This window comes from Onychomys torridus, chromosome 9 (genome assembly GCF_903995425.1).
Source record: "Onychomys torridus chromosome 9, mOncTor1.1, whole genome shotgun sequence".
NCBI lineage: Eukaryota > Metazoa > Chordata > Mammalia > Rodentia > Cricetidae > Onychomys > Onychomys torridus.
In genome coordinates, this window is record NC_050451.1 from 67912240 (window position 1) to 67933996 (window position 21757).

The 21757-nt window shown below is 43.1% G+C and overlaps 1 protein-coding gene across 2 annotated transcripts; it reads right to left on the minus strand.

The window, feature by feature from the left end:
* Positions 1-360: 360 nt before the first annotated feature.
* Wbp4 (WW domain binding protein 4) lies at positions 361-21500 on the minus strand. 2 transcript variants are annotated; one of them, XM_036198633.1, is made up of 10 exons: positions 21077-21500; positions 20520-20592; positions 17839-17901; positions 17631-17754; positions 13173-13352; positions 11611-11657; positions 10968-11043; positions 7094-7284; positions 5740-5906; positions 361-707 (listed from the first exon to the last, which is right to left on the minus strand). In XM_036198633.1, coding segments are annotated over exons 1-10 (1131 nt in total). In that variant the 5' UTR covers positions 21079-21500; the 3' UTR covers positions 361-499. The 2 variants fall into 2 exon arrangements, with proteins under 2 accessions (XP_036054526.1, XP_036054525.1); XM_036198632.1 differs by lacking the exon at positions 21077-21500 and having other exon boundaries at positions 20520-21069.
* Positions 21501-21757: the final 257 nt, after the last annotated feature.

A 21757-nucleotide genomic window follows, 5' to 3' on the forward strand; every position in this document is an offset into this window, starting at 1 on the left:
GCACTTCAGTACCCAAGTGGCTCCTGCTTCCGGTCTTTGGTCTTAACTTGATATGCCAACTTTTCTACAACCAGGCTTCAAAGGACCATCAAAACCAAACTGATATGGGGCTGTGCACTTCTGAGTCTGATTCTTATTACTCAGATAACAGGTTAATTTCTGTGTGCAGAAAGAATGCATTTTCAATGCAGGACAAGTATGCTCATACGAGTAAGAACAGAGCAAGAGTCTCCCCCATGTTTTAAATAACAGATACATAGCATCTTAAATTATCATATAATTAGCAATTTTAGACATTGAACATAATACACTGTATTACAATGCAATGTGGTAGGCTTCCATTTAAGGAACAAAAATAAATTTCACATGAAAAGATTTATTTTGATTCACATAAAATACATTTAGCATAAATGTAAACTGCAGCACTACAGTACTCAAAACACTGAGAAGCTTGGAAAGGGCACGTCTCCTCTGTCCTCAGCGGTCCAAGGCTGTGCACTCACTCATCACCCCCTCGCTGCCTCAAATTCCGGGATTTCCCATTTTCAATTCTTCTCTTTTTGAAGACTGGAGCCACCCCGTCTGCTGCAGCTCCCAGAGAAGAGACTGTTTTCTCTTTAAATACCACTTTGATTTCTCCAACAGCGGCTTCTGAGGTTGACAGGCATTCGCTCTCAGTGCTTGGAAGTTCCAAATCGACCTCTTCCCTGGAACAGAAAGAAAATTAAACTCTAACCTGACAGATTAAGATCAATATTGGATATAGACCACGAGCCACTGAGCACCATGAGCACCTTCTCAATGGATCGGAAGCTGGTCACCGGGGACACTACGCTGTCCTGTTTTGGCTTTTTTGGGACAGGGTCTCATGTAGTCCTGGCTAACCTTGCAGCCCCTAATGTCACCTTGACTTCCTGAGCCTCTGGCCTCCAGACCGCCAGTCCTGGGTTAGGTGTGTACTGCCTAGCGCTAGGTGATTTAAATACTGACTTTAGTTTCAACACATTGAACTCTGACTGAGGTGGACATGTGCCAGGGCAGGTCTCATTTGTTCTATTTCTGCTGCACCAAGGACACAGCATCTTGGAAAACACTCTGCTCATACATGACATGAAGCATAACAGTAACAGGGAAGCTGTGGAGACCAATTTTGCCATGGACTGACAGAGATTCTGAGGTTTACATAACACAAGATGGAAAGAATGGAATCTTAATGTCCTACTGTGGAAGACTCATTGAACTATTTGCCTAGCATCTTTTTAGTCTGGGAACTAGCCTTCCAACTACCCACATGGTAAGTCATAAGCAATCTGGCTGGACCAGAAATCAGTTCCCTGCTTAACATGAGCCCAACAGTACCCTCTCCCCTAGACCAGTGTGGGTCTTAACCTTATTAATGCTGTGACCCTTTATTACACTTCCTCATTTTTGTGCCCCCCCCCCACAAAATTATTTTTGTTGCTACCTCACAACTGTGATTTTGCTACTGTTAGGAATCTTAAGTAAATATCTGTGTTTTCTGATGGTTTTAGGCGACCCCTGTGAAAGGGTCATGTGACCCACTGTCCTAGATAGTCAACAAGTCTATGAAAGAGCTAGCTCATCAAATCCACCCATGAGATTTCTGAACACAGAGCAGGAAGATCATCATATTCAGTAAATAGAGAATAAAGCAGGCAAACGGAGAAAGGCAGAGATGGGAGATGAAGAATCTCATTTGTTTTGAAAATGTGCTCCCCCCCGCCCTTGGATTTTATTTTTATTTTATGTGTGACAGATGTTTTGCCTGCATGTATGTCTGGACATCACATGTGTGAAGTGTTCACAGAGGTCAGAAGGAGATGTCAGATCCTCTGGAACTACAGTTACAGTTGGGAACCAAACCTAGGTCCTCTCCAAGAGTACCATAACAACTTCAGGAATCTTTAAATAAATAAAAGCTTTTATTTTTATTTTATGATAGCTATGCTGGTATCTTCTGTACAGCAGACACTGCATGAGGCAGCTGGAGTAGAAATACCTTCCTTGTACTCTGGCTCTTCTGGAACATCTCTTCTCTTCTCCTCAGTATCAGCATCAGCATTAGTTTTATTAGCCTTTCCTTTAGGAACGCTGAGTTCAGGTATGTTCATTCAGAATTACTAGTGATGAGCTTGGGATTAAGAGCCAGTCCAGGATAAAAGTTAACCAGGACTGTTTTAGGTATTATGAAATTTAAACTTAATTTAATTTAAACTAGGTTAGTGAGTTTGAGGCCAGTCTGATCTCAAACTCTGGGGATCAGAGTAGTGTCCTGGAGAGAGTTCCAGGACAGCCAAGGCTACAAAGAGAAACTCTTTGAAACTCTTGAAAATCTAAACAAATGAATAAAGAAAATAAAGAAAAAAAGAAACTACGTTAATCTACTTATGAAGCCCGAAACAATCCATCACTGCCTGGTGTTTTGAATTTTTTTTCTACACTGTAAAGGTGTCTCTGTCTAAGGGGCCTTCTGATTGGCTTAATAAAGAGCTAAATGCCCAATAGCTAGGCGGGAGTAAATAGGCGGGACTTCCAGGCAGAGAGAGACACTGAGAGGAGGGATATGTGCCATTTCGCCAGCAGACTCGGAGTAAGTCCAATGTGCTGTACTAAGAAGAGGTAACCAGGGCTGGGGATTCAGCTCAGTGGTAGAGCGCTCGCCTAGCAAGCACAAGGCCCTGGGTTCAGTCCTCAGCTTAAAAAAAAAAAAAGAGGTAACCAAGCCATGTGGCAGAATGTAGACTAAAAAATATGGGTTAATTGTTATAACAGCTAGTTGGGGAAAAAGCCTAAACTAAGGCCAAGCTTTCATAATTAGTAATAAGCCCCAGGTCATTATTTGCAGACTGGCGGTCCAAAGATAATCTGACAAGAAAGCTAGCTTTCAGCCTAGTTAGCCTGAAATATAATTAGCATTAGAAAGACATATCAATTTTGAAATAGGAGATGTTGACTTAGGACAATTTTCTTCCTTTCTAATTAAAGAAATGTTAACTCAACATACAAGGTATTTATTAGACATGATGACAGCACTTTGAACGAAGTGTGCTTTCATAGATCCTTCTTCCCTCAGCTCCCCCACTCTCCTGCTGCCTCTAAGCTCCTGTGAAAACCTCTCCCCCAGTCTCTTCTCCTTGCTCATGGATCAGATGTCCCTTTGTCCACCCCAAATCCTTTCTCATATTAGACATAAGTGGGTATAAAACCATCCTCCTGATTTGACAAGAACTGAAGAGAATGGACTGGTCTATTACTCCAGTAACTCCCATGGAGAGGCATCAATGTCCTTGTCATAGGTGGGGAGTAAAGCCTGGTATACAGAGTTGCCCAGTACTTGAATTATTCTACTACGAAAAAAGTACAGCCTTTTCATGAAAAAGCAGGGTGTAGTTTGGGTTTTGATGACTTTTTGAGATAAGAATCTCACTCTAGTCCATGCTTTTGAAGAAAATCTTGCCCGTTTCCCAAGTGGTGGTACTAGTGATGTGCACCCCACCCTCAGCCAAGAATTTTAATAAGAACTAATTTACTATAAAAGTACATAAAAAGCATCTATCCTGGCCGGGCGGTGGTGGCGCACGCCTGTAATCCCAGCACTCAAGAGGCAGAGGCAGGTGGATCTCTGTGAGTTCGAGACCAGCCTGGTCTACAGAGCTAGTCCAGGACAGGCTCCAAAGCTACAGAGAAACTCTGACTCAAAAAACCAAAAAAAAAGAAAAAGAAAAAGCATCTATCCTACACTATCCTTCCAAAGCAGTGTTTTAAAGAATATCTACTTTACCAAGGTTCCTTAAAAAGATACTAAAATGCATGCCAAGGAGCGATTTTTTCACTTACCTGGTAAAATAAATGCCTCTAAAAAGAAAACTCATTTAGGCAGTTAAACCAGTAAAACAAGTCAGGTAATATCTTCAGCACAATTGTGTTAAACTGTCGACATTGCTGGCAGCACAGGCTTTACCAGAGGTCATGGCAGTGTGCAACAGGTGACAGCTAGTGTTTGGAAGGTCAACCCCCCAGACTAGAGACTCCCTGATGAGGAGCCCCACCTGGCAGGGTGGTGGGGTCATTAACGTCAATGACTGGTTGTTTCCTGTCTGTAAGTTTCTCATGCGCCACCATTTTACCTCCCCGAAACAACAGCTGTGGGGTTCTTTCCACAGTCCTCTGGGAATGTGTTTTACATCTTTGGGCACATGCGTCTGTGGGTGGTCAGGAAGATGACTTCTCCTGGGCTGTGTAATTTTGATGTATGGACGATATGCTAGGGCAGGCTTCATGGCTGGATCTGCTGTCCACAAAGACTGTAGACACTTAGAAGCCTGCTTTGGTCCTTTAGCTCAGACTAACATAGGAAAACAACAATTTCTCCCCAGTATACAACAAGCTACATACATTTTGCTGATTTGAAACCTCAGAGCAGTTTCAAACTGAATGTTTCTGTAAATGGATCATAAGTTAAAAACTTTACAGACATGCACAAGGTCAGAGTTGCAGATGTCTAACCAAGGTTATTAACACAAAGCAATCTAAGATACAATACCAGTTCTTTGACTGCTAGTCTGGCTGATAAGACCCGGCCCTCTGTGCAGATCTCTCTGTAGCCCGTCGTCTCATCTGGCACTCTGCCCCTGGCTTCAGGTCACATCTTACACCAGGAACCTTGAATATGGGCATTGCCATGGTTACCCACTTGCTCAGATTTGGCATTTCTACCTCTTTTATTACAAAAAGTTTGTTGTGAATGTGTGTAGGGAGATAGGGGGAAGAGCTGAGAAGATTTAGAACTAGGGTAGAACAATAAAGAGATGGGAATGGAACAGCACGTATGTGAGTTTTTCCGTAAAGCCTCAGATCAGAAATATCCTAAGTTCCTTTCACTTTGCTGCAGCTTCTGCCCTACACCCTGGAGGTGGCTTTTAGAGCTGGACTCCAAGGCCACCAATAACCAACTCTTCTGCTGATGGGAATCTGAGCTTAAAAACTCTGCAGTGTACAGCCAGGTATAGTAGTATGCACCTGTTAGTGCTAACACCCATGAGGTGGGGCCAGATCAGGAGTTCAAGGCTAGCTTGAGGCTATATCAGACTCAAAAAAATCAAATCAGGGGTTGGGGATTTAGCTCAGTGGTAGAGTGTTTGCCTAGCAAGCGCAAGGTCCCGGGTTCGATCCTCAGCTCCCCCCGCCCCCCAAAAAATCAAATCAAACCAATCGATCAACAAACCAACCAGACAAAAATCTACACTCATATAAAAAACATTTTCAAGTATAGTAAGACACTTCAAGAGAATAAGAGAGCAAAAGCTTTTTCTTTGCCTTTAAACACATTCTATAGCTAAAGTACCTTACAAAGTATTTACTGAAAGTATTTGTTTTGTTTTGGTTTTTGATTAAAAATGATGAGAGTATGAATGTGATCATACTTTGGTAGGAAACAAAACAATCACTTAAAAAAAAAACAATCACGGGATTGGGGATTTAGCTCAGTGGTAGAGCCCTGGGTTCAGTCCTCAGCTCTAAAAAAAAGACAAAACAACAACAACAAAAACCAGTCACTAACTTGTTTTAAAGCAACCACTGTTTCATCTTTTAAAATTAAAAATATTCTAGAAATGTAAGAAAAGCTACACTTCTAAGAGGCACAGAATACTTGAGATTCTTGACTGCAATGTGCTGAGGTATTGGACACAGCAGTGGGGTGACCTCTCGGGTACTTACTGAGACTCAGCCTCTTGTTTAATTTCTTGCCATTCCCCATAAGGGTTCGTTGATTTCTTAAGAGTTTTGGATTTTTCTTCGTTTGTATTTGATGGATTCTGTTTTGGGGTACTTTTTTCTTTTTGTACTTCTGGGTCAGTTTTTTTCTCAGTACTTTTATTTTTTTCCTGAAAATGCAAAGGCCAATAAACAACATACTTCAAGTAAAACCATAGTAGTCAATCCCCAAATTTCTTTAGAAAGTCTTATGATAATAATAATAATGATAATAATAATCACTCACTTTATGGTTTAAGTTTTCACGTAACACAATAAATGTACAATGGAAGAAATTAATCAGGTTTTTCACTATGTCTAAAACTTTAATGCATTATGTTTAATGATGCTTTAAAAAAAATGTACCATGATGGTGGTGCATGCCTTTTACCAGCACTCTGAAGGCAGAGGCAGGAGAGTATCTGTGAGTGCAAGGCCAGCCTGGTCTACAGAGCAAGTTCTAGGACAGCCAGGGCTACACAGAGAAACTGTCTCGGGGGTGTGGGAGGGATGGGGTCAGAATAACTCCCCCTTGGGACAGAAGCAGTCCCCACAGAAGTCCTGGGGCTGGTTCTTTATGACATTATCTTCATTGGGCTAAGAAAGTCCTTTAACCCATTTTCCACACTTTAGTGTGTATACTAACATGTCTGGGTTTTCAGCCTCTTTACAAATTACACATCAATGGGTAGCTTGCCTGGAATTTCTTTTGTATTCTACAAACGGCTCTTAACGCATCCCCTATGTAGCCCAGGCTGGACCTGAACTTCTAATTTTTCCAACTTAGCTTCCCAAGTACTAAGACCAACAGAGTATGTCACCATGCTCAGCAACCTGATTTTCTCGTTCCCTTTTCCCTAGACTGGGTCTCACTGTGTTGCCCTGGCTAACCTGGAATTCCCTATGTAGATCAGCTGGCAGGTAGAGTTCTTGTCAATTTGAGGCCAAGCCTGGTCTACATAATGAGTCCCAGGCCAGTCAGGGATACATATTGAGGTTCCCATCTTAAAAAAAAAGTTAGAGAGTCTAAAATAGGCTCTGAAGGATAAATGGTACAATCATTTATTCAAATGCAAATACAGTTGACTATACCTTTATTTTGAGTGATTCATTTCAAGATCTCTAATGGACACATGCCTAAATACATTCCAATAGAAGATTTCATCATGACATTCAGGAGGACATACAATTTAAAAACTATGAATCGCTTTTTCTGGATTTCCTGTTTACTATTTTCAGATATGAGTTGGCCAGGAGTAAAAGAAACCGTGGAAGATAAGCCTGACAAATGTCTGTAAAAAGTGAAGCAAGAACCTACCTTAAATTTGATTATTAGTTTCTTCGTTTCCACAGAGGCCTCTCCTACTTTCTTCTGTTCACCATCAGAATCACTGTGAGAATCTGACGATGTGAAGTCTTCTAGGGTGTCAGGTGACTTTTCATTGTCCTTACTAGATGGCACATCACCAGTGTGTGGGATGAAATCATCAGGTTTTTCCCATTTGGATTCTGCTCAACACATTTTAATAACTGTGTTACTTATTTAGCAATACTTCTTAGCAATACAACACTTTTTTAAAATCATGTACAATTATTAAATAATGCCACATTACACACACACACACACACACACACACACACACACACACACACTTTTTATCAAGAAAAGAGCTCAAAACCTCTTATTATTTTATCGTTCAGAAAACTTAGAACAATCTGCATTTACTAACTTAAAAGCCCTAGATGAGAAGGAGCTTGGGAAGTGGGTGATAGCTTTAAAAATCTTCAAGAAACATACTGATAATCACTTTACAGAACATTTCCTGAAATTTACCACAAAGATTGTCTGGAGTTCTTTTTTTTTTTTTTTTTTTGGTTTTTTGACTTGTCTGGAGCTCTTGCAGTAGTGATGAACTGAATACATTACTTTCACAGTAAAGGAATCTCAACTGGCTGAACTCTACTGCCATCTACTGTTCACTGGGCTTCTAGAGACATTCCCGTCTTTCTAGTTGTCTCAACTTTTAGTTTAGTGAAAAGGAGAGAAACTATACAATTTGTTACCCAACTGAGACAATTTTAAGAGTGAAGGAGGCTAGGAGACAGAGGCAGGAGGATTTCTATGAGTTCAAGGCCTGACTGGTCTACCTGGTGAATTCCAGACCAGCCAGAACTACAAAATAAGACCCTATCTTAATGAATAAATAAACAAGAGTGAGAGTAGCTACTAATTGCATTGATCAGGGTTAAACTCCTCTTAACCCCAGAGAACACGTTCTATTTCTGAAGAATGACTACAGACTCAGTGACCTCACTGGTAAGAAGCTGTGCATCCAATTTAGGTTTGTATTATTATAAAGTTTGTACTATCATATTAACAGGTTGTATGATCTCTATAAAGACCTAGTACTTCACTTCTATGGTACAGAAACACTGCTCTCACTGGGCAGAATGTGTATCTGTTTGAAAGTGTAAAGGCCATTTCTTCCTAAAAGACAGACGTACTATAGGGCTCTGGATAATAAGAATTAGAAACACAGACAAGAGCCAGGCTGATGGCAGCAAGTTAAGTGTGAGGACCAAGGAAGTACGCCCAGTGGTACTGGCTAAGAAACCTGAGGGTACTTCATTGTAGGAACTTCTACTACCCAAATGGCAACTTTACTTCATTGCTCATAGTCATAAATATCAACACGAACATGGTCAAGTTTTGTTTTGTTTTTTTTCTTCTTCAAGACAGGGTTTCTCTGTGTAGCTTTGCGCCTTTGCTGGATCTCACTCTGAAGACCAGGCTGGCCTCACAAAGATCCACCTGGCTCTGCCTCCCAAGTGCAGAGCCATGGTCAAGTTTTAATATCGTTTGGGCCCCCAGTTCTTTCTATTCTTCAGTCCTGTTGTTTATATATCTGAACATATGATGTATGCTGGGGAAACAAGAAATTATTTATAAGAAACAAGAAATTATTCAATAAATAAAAAAAAATTATTTATTGAAGACCAGCTGGATATGATGGCAGAGTCCTGTAATTGCAGCCCTTGGGAGATAGAGGCAGGAAGACCAAGACTTCAAGGTCCTACTCAGCCACCTATGAGTTGGAGGCCAGGCTGGATAGTCTCAAAAAGCCAGAAAAGGAACACCAAAAACTTAACTGAAGGATGGTTATATGAGAAACTCTGTGATTTTTCTAAGACTTCCTGTACTTTTTTCTTCGTGTGACAGGGTCTCATGTATCCCAGACTCACCATCTGAGGCTGTCCTTTGAACCCATTCTTCCTGACTCCACCCATCACGGGACTACAGGCCTGTTTGATTACACTTCTTTTATATTTTTTGGAGTGTATGGTATATGCCTGTAGGTATCCATGTATGTGGGGGTGTGCTTGCCTCTGCTTTTGCATGTAGAGGCTAGAGGACTACTTCCAGTACATTTCCCCATCAATTCCCCACTTTATTTATCTTTCAGGGTATTGTCTCTCACTGAACCTAGAATGGCCACCCAACAAACCCTGGGATTTGCTCGTCTCTGCTCACCCAGTGTTAGGGTTACAGGTGTTTGCTTCCACATCTTGCTATGTGGGTGCTGGAGATTTGAACTCAGGCCTTCATACTTGGACATTTTACCCAACAAATCATCTTCCTAGTCCCATACCCAGATTTATGGAATGTTACAGACTGAACCCAGGACTCTGTGCATGCTAGGCAAACACTCTACCAATTAAACAACATCTCTAATACAAGGTTTTTGTTTGTTTTGTTTTTTAAGACAGGGTTTCTCTGTGTAGCCCTGGCTGTCCTGGAACTCACAAAGATCTGCCTGCCTCTGCCTCTCACGAAGTGGGATTAAAGGTGTGTGTTACCACTGTCCAGCTCAGTTTTGTTTTCTTTCGTTCTTTTTTTTTTTTTTTTTTGGATTTTTGAGACAGGGTTTCTCTGTAGCTTTGGAGCCTGTCCTGGACTAGCTCTGTAGACCAGGCTAGCCTCGAACTCACAGAGATCCACCTGCCTCTGCCTCCTGAGTGCTGAGATTACAGGCGTGTGCCACCACCGCCTGGCGTTTTCTTTCTTTTTCTTTCTCTTTTTTGGTAACTGGAGGGACAGTCGTGGGTGCGGGGAACTGAACTCTTATATTTTTGGTAGTGAGTCTAGCTTTTAACAGCTAAACTATCCCTCCAGCCCCAGTTTTGTTTTCTTTTTTTTTAATGAATTAACTCATTTATTTTAGGTGCATTGGTGTTTTGCCTGCATGTATGTCTGTGTGAGGGTGTTGGATCCCCTGGAACTGGAGTTATAGACAGCTGTGAGCTGCCATCTGGGTGCTGGGAATTGAACCTGGGTTCTCTGGAAGAGCAGCTGGTGCTCTCAACCTCTGAGCCATCTCTCTCCAGCCCTATTTTGTTTTCTTAAAAGAAGAAAATGGTGAAGGCCTAGGTGTAGTTCAATGAGAGAGCATGAGCTAGCATGCATTAGGTCTCAAATTTGATCTTCACCATGACCAAAGTTGAATTAGGTGACAACCACAGGTACTTAGAAGGGAAATTATTAAATCAATCCTAAGACCCAGTAATATTAGAGAGAGTTAAAGATTCTTTTTTAAAATTTGCAAATGTCTTATTAAGAACAACATTAATTGGACATAGAGAACTGGCTCAGCAGTTAATTCTTTTTTTTTTTTTTTTTTTTTTTGAGACAGGGTTTCTCTATGTAAAAACTCTGGCTGTCCTGAAACTTGCTTTGTAGAGCAGGCTGACCTCAAATTCAGAGATCCAACTGCCTCTGCCTTCCTGAGGCTGGAATTAAAGGCATAATCACCACCGCCCAGCTCAACAGTTCATTTTATTGCTCTCACAGAGGAACAGGGTGGTTCAAGTCTAGCACCCACATGGTGATTCAAAATCATCCATAACTACAGTTCCAGGAAACCTGATGCTTTCTTCTGGCTTCCTTGGGCACAAAGCTCACATATGGTGAGCATAAATCCATTGGAAAAAAAAAAAACAAAACAAAACAAGGAGTAACATTGATGCATAGTACATTTTAAAAATAGAATCTTTTAAGTATCTCTTATAAAAGATAGCATATACCTGGTACAGAAATGATTATTATATTACAGTTTCCAAGTCTGGATGATATATTCTCTGATATGCAGTTTTGAGTACAGTTTTAAGTTAAAATAATCAAAGATAACACTCACCTCCTGTTTCTGTATTATAATAATAGGTGTAACCGTCTTCACTTAAACCCTCTACCCAAATGGCCTTTGCTGCTGTCTAGTTGGAGGGAAAAAACAATACACTGAGATAATGACAATAACTAGCTACTGAATAACTAAGGCAAATGTGGCTCTTCTTTCTTTCCCCCTGGCACCCCGGAGTCGAGTGGTGATCAAGACCATCAATACAGCCTGCTTGTCTGGCCACTACTAGCTTTCAAACAGAGAATGTCTCGTCTCTCAAAGCCAGGAATTCTGTCCAGTTGGACAGACATGTAAACAGGAAATGACTACAAATTGACTAATAATATTTATCCTGACAGGGTTTTTTGTGTAGAGATATCCCTCTACCCAGCCTTCTAACAGAAGGATTATAGGAAGAAAGAAGCCAAGCTTGGGGTTGAAGAGAACTGCTTATTTGGAAATAAATTTGCTTAACAAAATTCCACAAAAGGCCACAGCCACCAGAATTGGTTACCTCAGGGGTAGAATGTTGGCTATTCACAAAGCCCTAGGAGCAGTCCTGGTACACAAACCCGACCAGCCACCCAACCCTCGACTTGCCCACCCTAGAAGCCAATCACCTGAAAGAATAAAGCAAAGACACCATTAATGTTATAGTTACCTTTTTTAAGTTCCCTTGAAATCCTTCTGGCTTCTCCCACTGAGATGCTTAAAACAAAATATATTGTAAAATAATTTTGCTTTAAAATAAAACAAGTCCCCCAAATTTAATTAGGTAAAAATCCACAAGATAGTCATTATTATGTATAAAACACTACAAAGTAGAAAAATAAAAGAAACAACATATACCCTTAGTGGTACTGCACAGAAAACATGTATTGAATGTTACGTAACCGAGAAGAAATGGCAGCATGGTCAACAAGAGTTACTGAAACTTCCACAGTAATCACCAGGGCTGTGGGACTTTCCTCGGAGGTTAGAGTCTCTACTTGGTAGGTTATTGCTTTGCCATCTTTATGCGCTCTTTAACTCTTCTGGGAGGTGCCTGCCTGTGTGGTTTGAATAAGAATGGCCCCCAGAGGCTATCTATTTGAACTGTTTGGGAAGGATTAGGAGGTGTGGCCTTCTTGGAGGAGGTGTGTTGCTGGGGTGGAGACCTCGAGGTTTCCAAAGCCCACACCATTCCCAGTTTGCTCACTTTCTATGCCTCCTGGTTGTGGATGAGATGTATCCCAAGTGTTTATTTCTGGTTGATTTACTGTTGAACTACAATATGCATTTCACTTAAGACTCAGAGCAAATAAATTGTTAGCAATTATTACTACTGGGGCTGAGGGGACGGTTCAGAGGTTAAGACACCAGAGGCTCTTCCCAGGGACCTGGTTTGGTCCTCAGCACTCACATGACAGCTCACAACCATCTGTAACTCCAGTCCCAGGGGATCCAATGCCCTCTTTGCTCCTCCATGGACATTGCACACACATTAAAACATACAGGTAAAACACCCATATAAAATAGAAGTTTAAAAAACCCCAAAACTTATGGAGTAATAAATTCTGCCAACACTGAGCCAAGGATACAGATGCTAAGATGGCACCTCAGCAGTGATGAGTAGTTAGGGCTAACTTTAAATTCCTGGTCCTCCCCTTTCTACCACCCAAGTGCTAGGGTCTTGATGTGTCTGCTGCTACACCTACAGCTAAATGTCAGCAGGAGCTACCCCATAATTTTCTTATTTTTTTGAGACATGGTTTCTCTGCGTAGGCTTGGCTGTCCTGAAACTCACTCTGAAGACTAGGCTGGTCTCGAACTCACAGAGATCTACCTGCCTCTGCCTCCCAAGTGCTAAGATTAAAGGCATGTGCCACCATGCCTGGCTAGGAACTTACAAGCTTTTAATCATGACACTGATTTGCAATAAGCAGGGTATTCTTAGTTTTTTTGTTTGTTTTAGTTTTTTTATCTTGTTTTGTTTGTTTTGTCTTACTCTGTACCCCAAGCTGGCATGGATCCCACTATGCTAGTCTCTAATTTGTGGTAATCCTTCTGAATGCTGGAATTATAGGGTATACATCATAACAAAAGGCACAATTTTCTAAGCTTTGTGGAAAAAAGGAAGTTAGTTTCTCACTGCTTACCACATGCCAATATTAAATAAAAATCTCAATACAAAAACTGCTGTGTTTTTCTATTTTCTAGTAGTTCTGTGCTTCCACAGCCTACCTCCTGTGATGAGATCGTAATAGTAACAGTGACCATCAGCCGTTACACCTTCTACCCATCTACCCTTCAAAGAGTCTTTCTTTTTCTTTTCCTTTTTCTTCTTCTTCTCTTTCTGCTGTGTTGATGTAGAAGTGGGCTGGACAGTGCTGGTCACTGGTGATATACTTGGCTCTGAAATGTCTAGAAAAAAAGATAAAGAGGGGTAACTTTACCTTTTTAAACGTTGTATTTGCCAGAAGCCTGGCAAAGCCAAGCACAGTGACACATCTCTGTAATTCCAGCTACTCAGGAGGCTGAGACAGAACAATTTATGTGTTTGAGACCAGCCTAGATAACAATTTTTAAAAACAAAACCAAAGTTTGACAAGATTGTTTTGGGGAATAAAGCACATTATAATAAAGTTATCTGAGATAGAATCGTGGAAGAATATATAAGGGGAGTAAAAAAACTGTAGTTGTACGGGTTATTTAGTCCTATCACACATTAAAGGTCATCCTAGGGGCTGAGGGGTGTGACCCAGTGGTGGGACCCCTACCTACCAAGAATGCCCTAGGCTGTGGGTTTACTCTCAGCACGCCGTGAAGAAAACAAAGAAAACAATGTACAACTTACTCTAAAGAACAGGTATCCCTGCCCACACCAACAAAGGCCAGTGCTGATGACAAGGGGAATCATGTCAAAACACTGAGACACGCCAACAAACAAGCTACAAAGGCAAAGGTATTAAGCGACTTCCTACTGGCTTCTCACTTCTTCACACCCTAATAAATCCCAGGTCAAGCCGGGCAGTGGTGGTGCACCCCTTTAGATGCAGCACTCTCAGCAGAGGCAGGCAGTTCTGTGAGTTCAAGGCCAGCCTGGACTACAGAGTGAGTTCCAGGATAGCCAGGGCTACATAGAGAAACCCTGTCTCAAAAAACCAACCAAACCAAAGCCCTCTAGGTCAAAAATACCTGAAAACATATCAAAAACACCCCCCCACACACACACACATTAAAAATACTGTTAAATTTGACTACATGATTAAATTTTTTGTATAACAGAATGAAAAGGAAAAAAAAAGCAAAAACACATAGGCTAGAAAAACGAAAAAATTAACAACAAATAAGTTAATGTCCCTAATAATGACTTGTTAAAAATCAAACGTCCTAACAGAAAACATACAATTCGAAGAATGAATATTTTCTTTCACTAATATTCAAAGAAATGCAAATAAATAGTTTCTTTTTATAGATTAATACTGAAAAGTTTGGTGAAACTCCACTGTTATCTCTGGGTATATACATGAATGTGAAAAAAATGTTTTCATGGCTTTCTGCTCAAAAGACTGCTAATACTTCCCACGACAGTTAACAACTTTTATTTCTACAAAAATGTAAGTCAGATCCACCGTTTGTAGAGCTAGCTTGTCATCAGCTGTAATATAGTACAGTCATCCTTTGATACTACATGTCTTACCCAGAAGATGAACCTACAGAGAAAAGTAAACACAAAAAGATACATTTGTGACAGGCTGCAAGTTTTTGTTTTTTTGGTTTTTTTTTTTTTTTTTGAGGGGAGGGTTTCTTTGAGACAGGGCTTCAGGGTTTCCTCTGTGCAGCCTTGGCTGTCCTGGAACTCACTCTGTAGACCAGGGTGGCCTCGAATCAGATATCCGCCTGTCTCTGCCTCCTGAGTGCTGAGATTAACAGGGTGTGTGTGTGTGTGTGTGCGTGTGTGTGATTTTTTTTTTTTCCCCCCCGAGACAAGGTTTCTCTGTATAGCTTTGTGCCTTTTTCTTGGAACTCACTTGGTAGCCCAGGCTGCCCTGGAACTCACAGAGATCTGCCTGCCTCTGCCTCCCAAGTGCTGGGATTAAAGGCGTGCACCACCACCGCCCCGGCTTGTGTGAAGATCTTTAACAGACATAATACATATAATCCAAAAGGATCCCACAGGAGAGCAGTGGCTCATCTCTGTAATCCCAGTCTGCCTGACTACCTGGAGTTTGAGGCCAGCCTAGGCTACATAGTGAGCTCCAGGCTAGCCAGAGCTATATAGTGAGACTCTATATCAAAACAGACAAACCAATACTCCCACCATGGACAGGAAGATATCTGTATGTATATTTAAAATTAATCTGTGCTGAGTGTGGTGGCATACACCTTTAATCCCAGTACTTGGGAGGCCAGCCTGGTCTACAGAAAGCTCTAGGAACAGCCAGGGCTACACAGAAAAACCCTGTTTCAAAAAACCAAAAAATTCACCTTAAAATGGCACTGAAATGGAATCCTTTAATCTCTCTCTATAAAATTAATAAGTTTTCAACTAACACTTCTCCAAGATACCTGCCTGATTTTTCCTCTCAAAATGCTTTATGTTCAGTTGGGTGTAATGATGCATGGCTTGCATCCCAGAACTTGGGAGCCTGTCTGACATCACCTAGTGAGTTTGAGGCCAGTTTGAACTAACCAGTGAGAGTCTCATTCACTAATAAGTAAACGGCTTTTTGGAACCACATGCCGCTTCTTTTCCTTAAATACTAACATTTAGACTACATTAAGCTGACAACTGTTTTTACTTAATGAAAGCAATATTTTGCTTAAACCTATAATTAAGAGTTCTTTTTATTAGAGACTAAAAAGCATCATTTCACGCTGAAAATTCTGGCTTGGACTGAGCAGGAGCAGGTAGCCAACAGTCCGACTGCTTGCGGAAGACAACCTCTCACAGTAGCTACGGTTAGGAAGGGAGAGAGTCTGGCTAAATCACTGAGGATAAGTGACTGCTGCTACAGCATGACAACTCAGCGCTCACAAAGGGATCTTCCGCATCTCACCTCTCCCAAGAAACCCTCAGAAAAGAGGGGCGGAAGACTGTAAGAGCCAGGAGACGGAGACGGTGTGGTGCTTGTCCCTCTGGGTACATGATCACACCACTATCCCGGAGTGGAGAGGACCCTGGTCCAGGCAGTCGCCGCAGTGAAAGACAGAAGCCACAGTGAGAGTCAAGTTCACGCTGACGGGACTGGACTACTGACACCCCCTGGGAGGGAGGGAGGGAGGACACTCAAGGACCTGGTCCTTCTCCACTGGAGTCTAGCTATTATTCCATCCTGTCCCAACAGGTGATCTTGGGAGATGCTGAAGTGAAAGGTTAACTGAAAAGAGGCTCCATGATGCAGAGTCTCCAAGGGAGCGACCTGTGTGGGGTGTGTCTTTGATGATGTAGCTGATCTGGGGTCATCTATGCACTTATAAATAACTCCTCAGCCATGCTGTTTAGTTAAGGCCAATAAAGTCAGTGGTTCACAAAAGCAAAAATCCAAATTATCTGATCACCTGAACCACTACATGAGATCAACAATCAAGATCTACTCTGTACCTGGTTTAGGAACTGGGATCCCAGGGTGCTGAAGGCTGTGTGGCTTTAGGAGGTGGGGCCTGGTTGGCAGACTACATGAGTTTCTATCTACCTTCAGGCTCTGGCCGGCTCTCTTTGCCTCTGGTCTGCATCATGGGCATGAGCTTCCATCCTGCACCCCACACCGTGCCGTCTCAGCCCGGTGCACCCAAACCTCTGAAACTGACCCACAGCTGACAGTCTGTCCTGTAAATTGTTGCTGTCAGGTCTTTTGTTACCAGGAAAGTAACTAAAACAATTTGTCATGGAAGAAAGCTCACAAAAACTTCCCTACTTTAGAGCCTGAATTCAACCAGATGGAAATATTCAAAATACCCCTTATTCAAACCCTCAAAATAACCTGTGGATTGAAGTAAAGTCGACTATTTGTCAGCAAAAGGCAACTCCTTCATTATGTAGCCAATCATATAAGTAGATACAACTCAGTTTTGGCCATGTGGAAAATATATAATTATAATGCTTTTTTTTTTTTTTTTAAATGAGTAGTGTCTGTAACAATAAGTATTTAAAAGAAAAGCCTCAAGGTTTTGGAAATGAATCATTCAGCTAGGCTGGAGCTAGAACCAGATAACTATAAAGGTGATATGGTTGATACGAGTAAAGGTGTCAGAAGATAAGAATTAAAAGCCAAACATGGGGCCAGCAAGATGGTTTAGTGCGTTACGGCACTTGCCACTGACCTGAGTTGATTCTGGGAACCCACATGGTGGAAGGAGAGAACTGACCCCTCCAGGCTGTCCCCTGACCCCCACACGTCATCAACATGAAGATAAGTAAATAACGTAAAAAGCGAAACAAGCCAGGCATGGCGGCTCGTGCTTTTTAATTTCCGAAGGCCTAGGTAGGATGCTCACAAGTTCAAGACCAGTCCAGGATGTCCTGGGAGACTGTATCTCAACAACAAAACAACCACCACAAAACAGAAGCACTTCAAAGTCGGCATTCTAAATGAGCACTAGAGTATGTCAAGTACACAGCTCCTGTATGGAAACAATGAGGGGGCCCCTCAGCACCACCCATGGTGTTACTTCTGAAGTGTCTTGCTGACATTTTACCTGACTCTAAGCCAAGCCGTTTCAGATCCTCCTGGTATGCCTTCAGGGCAGCTGCCTCCATCGCAGCAAACTCCTTGGACGCCTTTTCTTCTTCCTTCGCCTTATCCAGGCTTTTCTGTTTAATCTGTGTGAGATGCAGGCGAAGGTGGACGTGAGAGATGGGATCAACATTTGCACAGAAAGTGAACAAAGAGCCAACTGAAATTACCTCACTGATCCTCTTGGCCACATTTTCCTTGTGATTCTTTCCTCTTTCATGAAATTCAACACTCTTGAAAATGAAAAAGGGAAAGCATCATTAACCTCCCAGCAAACTAATACTGTGAATACAGGGCTGAAATATAAGATTAAAATGGCAGAAAATATAAAAATGACTAGTTTTAATGCAAACTGACCCCGGAATCAAATGACGCTAGTAGTCTAAGCAGATCACTGTGTTTGCCCACTAGCTGTTCTCTGGCTTAAAATGAGCCAGGATGACCACACTAACAGGACAAAATGTGGGGAACAACTTTCAAGAAGTATGTCTCAGCTGAGCAGGGGCATACACCTGTAACCCGAGCACTTTGAAGGATGAGGCAAGAGAAACCTGAGTTCAAGTTCCAGGCCAGCTCAAGGTATTTGCTCAAGTAACACCCATCTCAAAAACAAAAGAGAGTAGTAACAACAAAACTGTCCCAAACCAAAAAACCCCACCAAATAAACAAAAGTCACAACAGCAGCAGCAACAACAAAACACACTACCTTTCAACAGCAAATGTCAAAACTGGCTAAGCCTCTCAAATTTCATTTTCTGCTTCGCTATATTAGAGACATAAAGAATATCCTTAAGGACTTGGGTCTTTAAAACATTAAGAAAAATAAATATTTAAAGAATTCCTCCTTTGGGCAGGTAGGACGGCTTAGTGGGTAAAGGTGCTTGCCACCAAGCTTGACAACCCGCCTCTACCCCCAGCACCCGCATGAACACTGTCCTTTGACCTGCACACCGAGGAACATGCACACCCACACATATACACACACCCACACACATTTTTAAAAAGTTCCTCACATTGTGCGAACTGATGTAATAAACAAGGTTATTCACTGCAGTACTGTGTGTAGCAACAATCTTGTAGTCTATCTATTGGGGGCTGGCTGAGTGAATTGCGTACATGCCCACAGGCCTTTATCACAGGTGAGAAGCTCACGGCTCCCTATGTATTGACATGGAGACACCTTCGGGATACACTGTTCAGTTAAAAACAAAACTGTGCTATCTGTCATCACGATGGAATAAAATACATGCACATGGAAACAATGAAAGTATAGACACGGAGGAAAAGGAGTTAACTTTTGAAGAGCAACAGTAATTAAGTTTTGACATGGATGGCTGAGTGAGCACTGGGACCTACTTAAATAATCAGGAATTCTCAACAAATTATAGATGTCTGATGGCAAGTAATAGAAAATCCCAGACTGCCTTAAAATAAATGCTGTCAATCAAATTCTGTATGACATATTAACCAAGTTATTCTAATATACTCCTATGAATTCTTCATTAAAGTGGGAGTTTGTAAAGCAAACAATCATCTATTGTTCCTATACCGGGTTACCTACAGGTGATATACCATACAAAGAATACCATGTGAAAGGACCATTTAAAACTGAATTTGGTTTGTAGTTAACAGTTAAATTACTAGATATTTAGGGAGATGCAGACAAACTTCTGGAAAGATAATTTATTTTCAGTAACTCATAAAACTGGGCCTAGGTACCTCCAGGGATGGGTCATTTTTCAATTTGTGTGGTTTTAAAACCTCATGGCAGTTTTAGTAAGGGTTAGTCTAAGCCAAATAAAATATGCACACTTTTTAGCAACAATCAGTAAAGACCAAAACAGACAAGCAATACTCCCTAAAGCCAGGTGATTTCAAAGTGTTTACTGAGGGAGCACAGCTCAAAAGATGGCAGCATTCTTTTGTGCACAACAGTTCTGCCAAGTAAAAAGGTTATGTATATATAAAATACCATTGCTTTTGGTTTCATTTCGTTTTGTTTTTCAAGACAGGGTTTCTCTGCATAGTCCTGGCCGTCCAGGAACTCAGTCTGTAAACCAGGCTGGCCTGGAACTCAAGAGATCTGCCTGCCTTTGCTTCCCCAGTGCTGGGATTAAAGGCGCACACCACCATTTCCTGGCAAAATACTGTATTTTTTTAAACATTATATTATGGGTGTGTGCGCCTGTGTTAAGTTCAAAAGCACCACATGAGTACAGCCACCAGTGAAGGTCAGAAGAGGCTGTTGGATTACCTGGAACCGGGGTCACAGGTGGTTATGAACTGTCATGTGGTGCTGGGAACTGAACCCCAGCCCCTCTTCAAGAGCTGTAGGTGCTTTTTACTGTGGAGCCATCTCTCCAGTCCCCACATCCTAGTTTTTGATATAGTTATGTTTGTATAGGACAGATCTGAGAGGGAAGAAAGCCAGTTGACTTTTCGCTTTAAAAGTTGGAGCTAGGCTATAAGCATAATGTGTTTTATGGTTGCTATCTTTATATTTCTTGAGAGGGGACAATGATGGTCTTCCAAATTTCTCTGGAGAACAAGAACCATAAAAGAAAAAAAGTACGATATGCTTTCTGAGAGGCAGGAGTTCCATAAACATGGATGAGATTACCCACTCACCGTCCATTTCCTCAAAGGCCACAGAAATAATTAGGCCTTGAAATCAAAGTCAGATTGATGAAGAGGAGGAGAAGGGCTGTAGCTTTCATAAGGGGAAATCAAAGGAAAGAAATCTTCCTAGGTTTTGAAAAATCAAGAGCACTGTACATGAAAGTGGTTTGCAAACCGTACTTAGATCAAAAGGCAAACATGTCACATGAACATTCGACTAGAAATTTCATACAGGCCTGTTGTCTGCTATCCAGCACTTGCAGTAATCACAGAATTTCTTTGGTTGTGACTTCCAGTAGTCGGCCCTGAATGAAGGAAAAACAACTCTCAGTTTATCCAAACACTGAAAGAGAATCGTCATGCTTCGTAAAACCTGGGACGTAAAGTTGCTGAACGGCTTTCGTCTTGGCAAAGCAGTTTTATTTATTTACGCGAAGCTAAATTCCTTGTGGAGCCGCTTTCCATAGGGTAATCACCGGCTTCTCCTCCTCGCTCGCTACTCCCAGAGACGAGGGAAGCGAGAGGCAAGAGGAAGCCCTTTCCCTTCTTAGCTAATTCACTCGTTTCGGGGTCGTCTGCGGCGACAGCGCCACCCGGCAACCCGGGACCGCCGGGCAGGGGCGGTACCCGAGTCCCCGGCTCGGGCTGAAAAGGGCGGCCGCGTCTCCCGGAGAACCGGCCGGGCAGGTCGGGCGGCCCCGGGGTGAGCGGAGGGGCGGGAGAAGGAGGAGGAGGAGGAGGAGGAGGGCGCACGCGGCCGCCGCGCGGCTCGGGTCCGACCCGACTCACATGACCGCGCCGGCTCCGCGCGGAGCCCGCGATCCCGCTCACTGGTGCTGGCTCGGCGGGCGGCGAGAGCCGGGACCTCCCGGGCCTCCGCGTCTCCCCGGCCCCGGCGTTCCGCCGCCCGGCTACGGCAGCCGCGAGGGCCCAATCTGCGCGCGCGCGCGGTGCGGCACCGCCCCTTCCCCCTCCCCCACGGGGGCGGTGCTGGCGGCGCCCGAGAGGTCGGAGGGGTGGTGTGGGGGGGATCGGTATAAAGGGGTTGAGGTCACCCAGAAGGGGACGAAAGCGCGACGGGGACCGGAGCCGCGGGGCCGCCGGTGTCCCTAGCCAAGCTCCATCCCGCCGCGCGGTCCTCGCTGCCCCGGGGATCCGGAACCTCCACTCCCGCGGGGCTGGCTCGCGGCCGACCAGCTCGGCCTCCGCCTCTGCCTCCCCCCGCCCCACTCCGCCCCTCCCACGCCGCGCGCAGCTGTTCCCACCGACGGCGCCGCCCTCGGCGTTGCCCGCTAGCCCGGCCCGCGCTGTGACCGGATTGCAGCCCGGACCTTGAAGGGGGCTGAGAAAGAAAGGCGCAGCCGCCGGTCCGCCGGTCCGCCGGTCCTGGGGTCCGGAACCGCACCGGGCTTGCTGGGCTTCGGCCTCCAAACTTTCCAGGGGCGCGGCTGGCCCGCTCCTCCCCGCCAC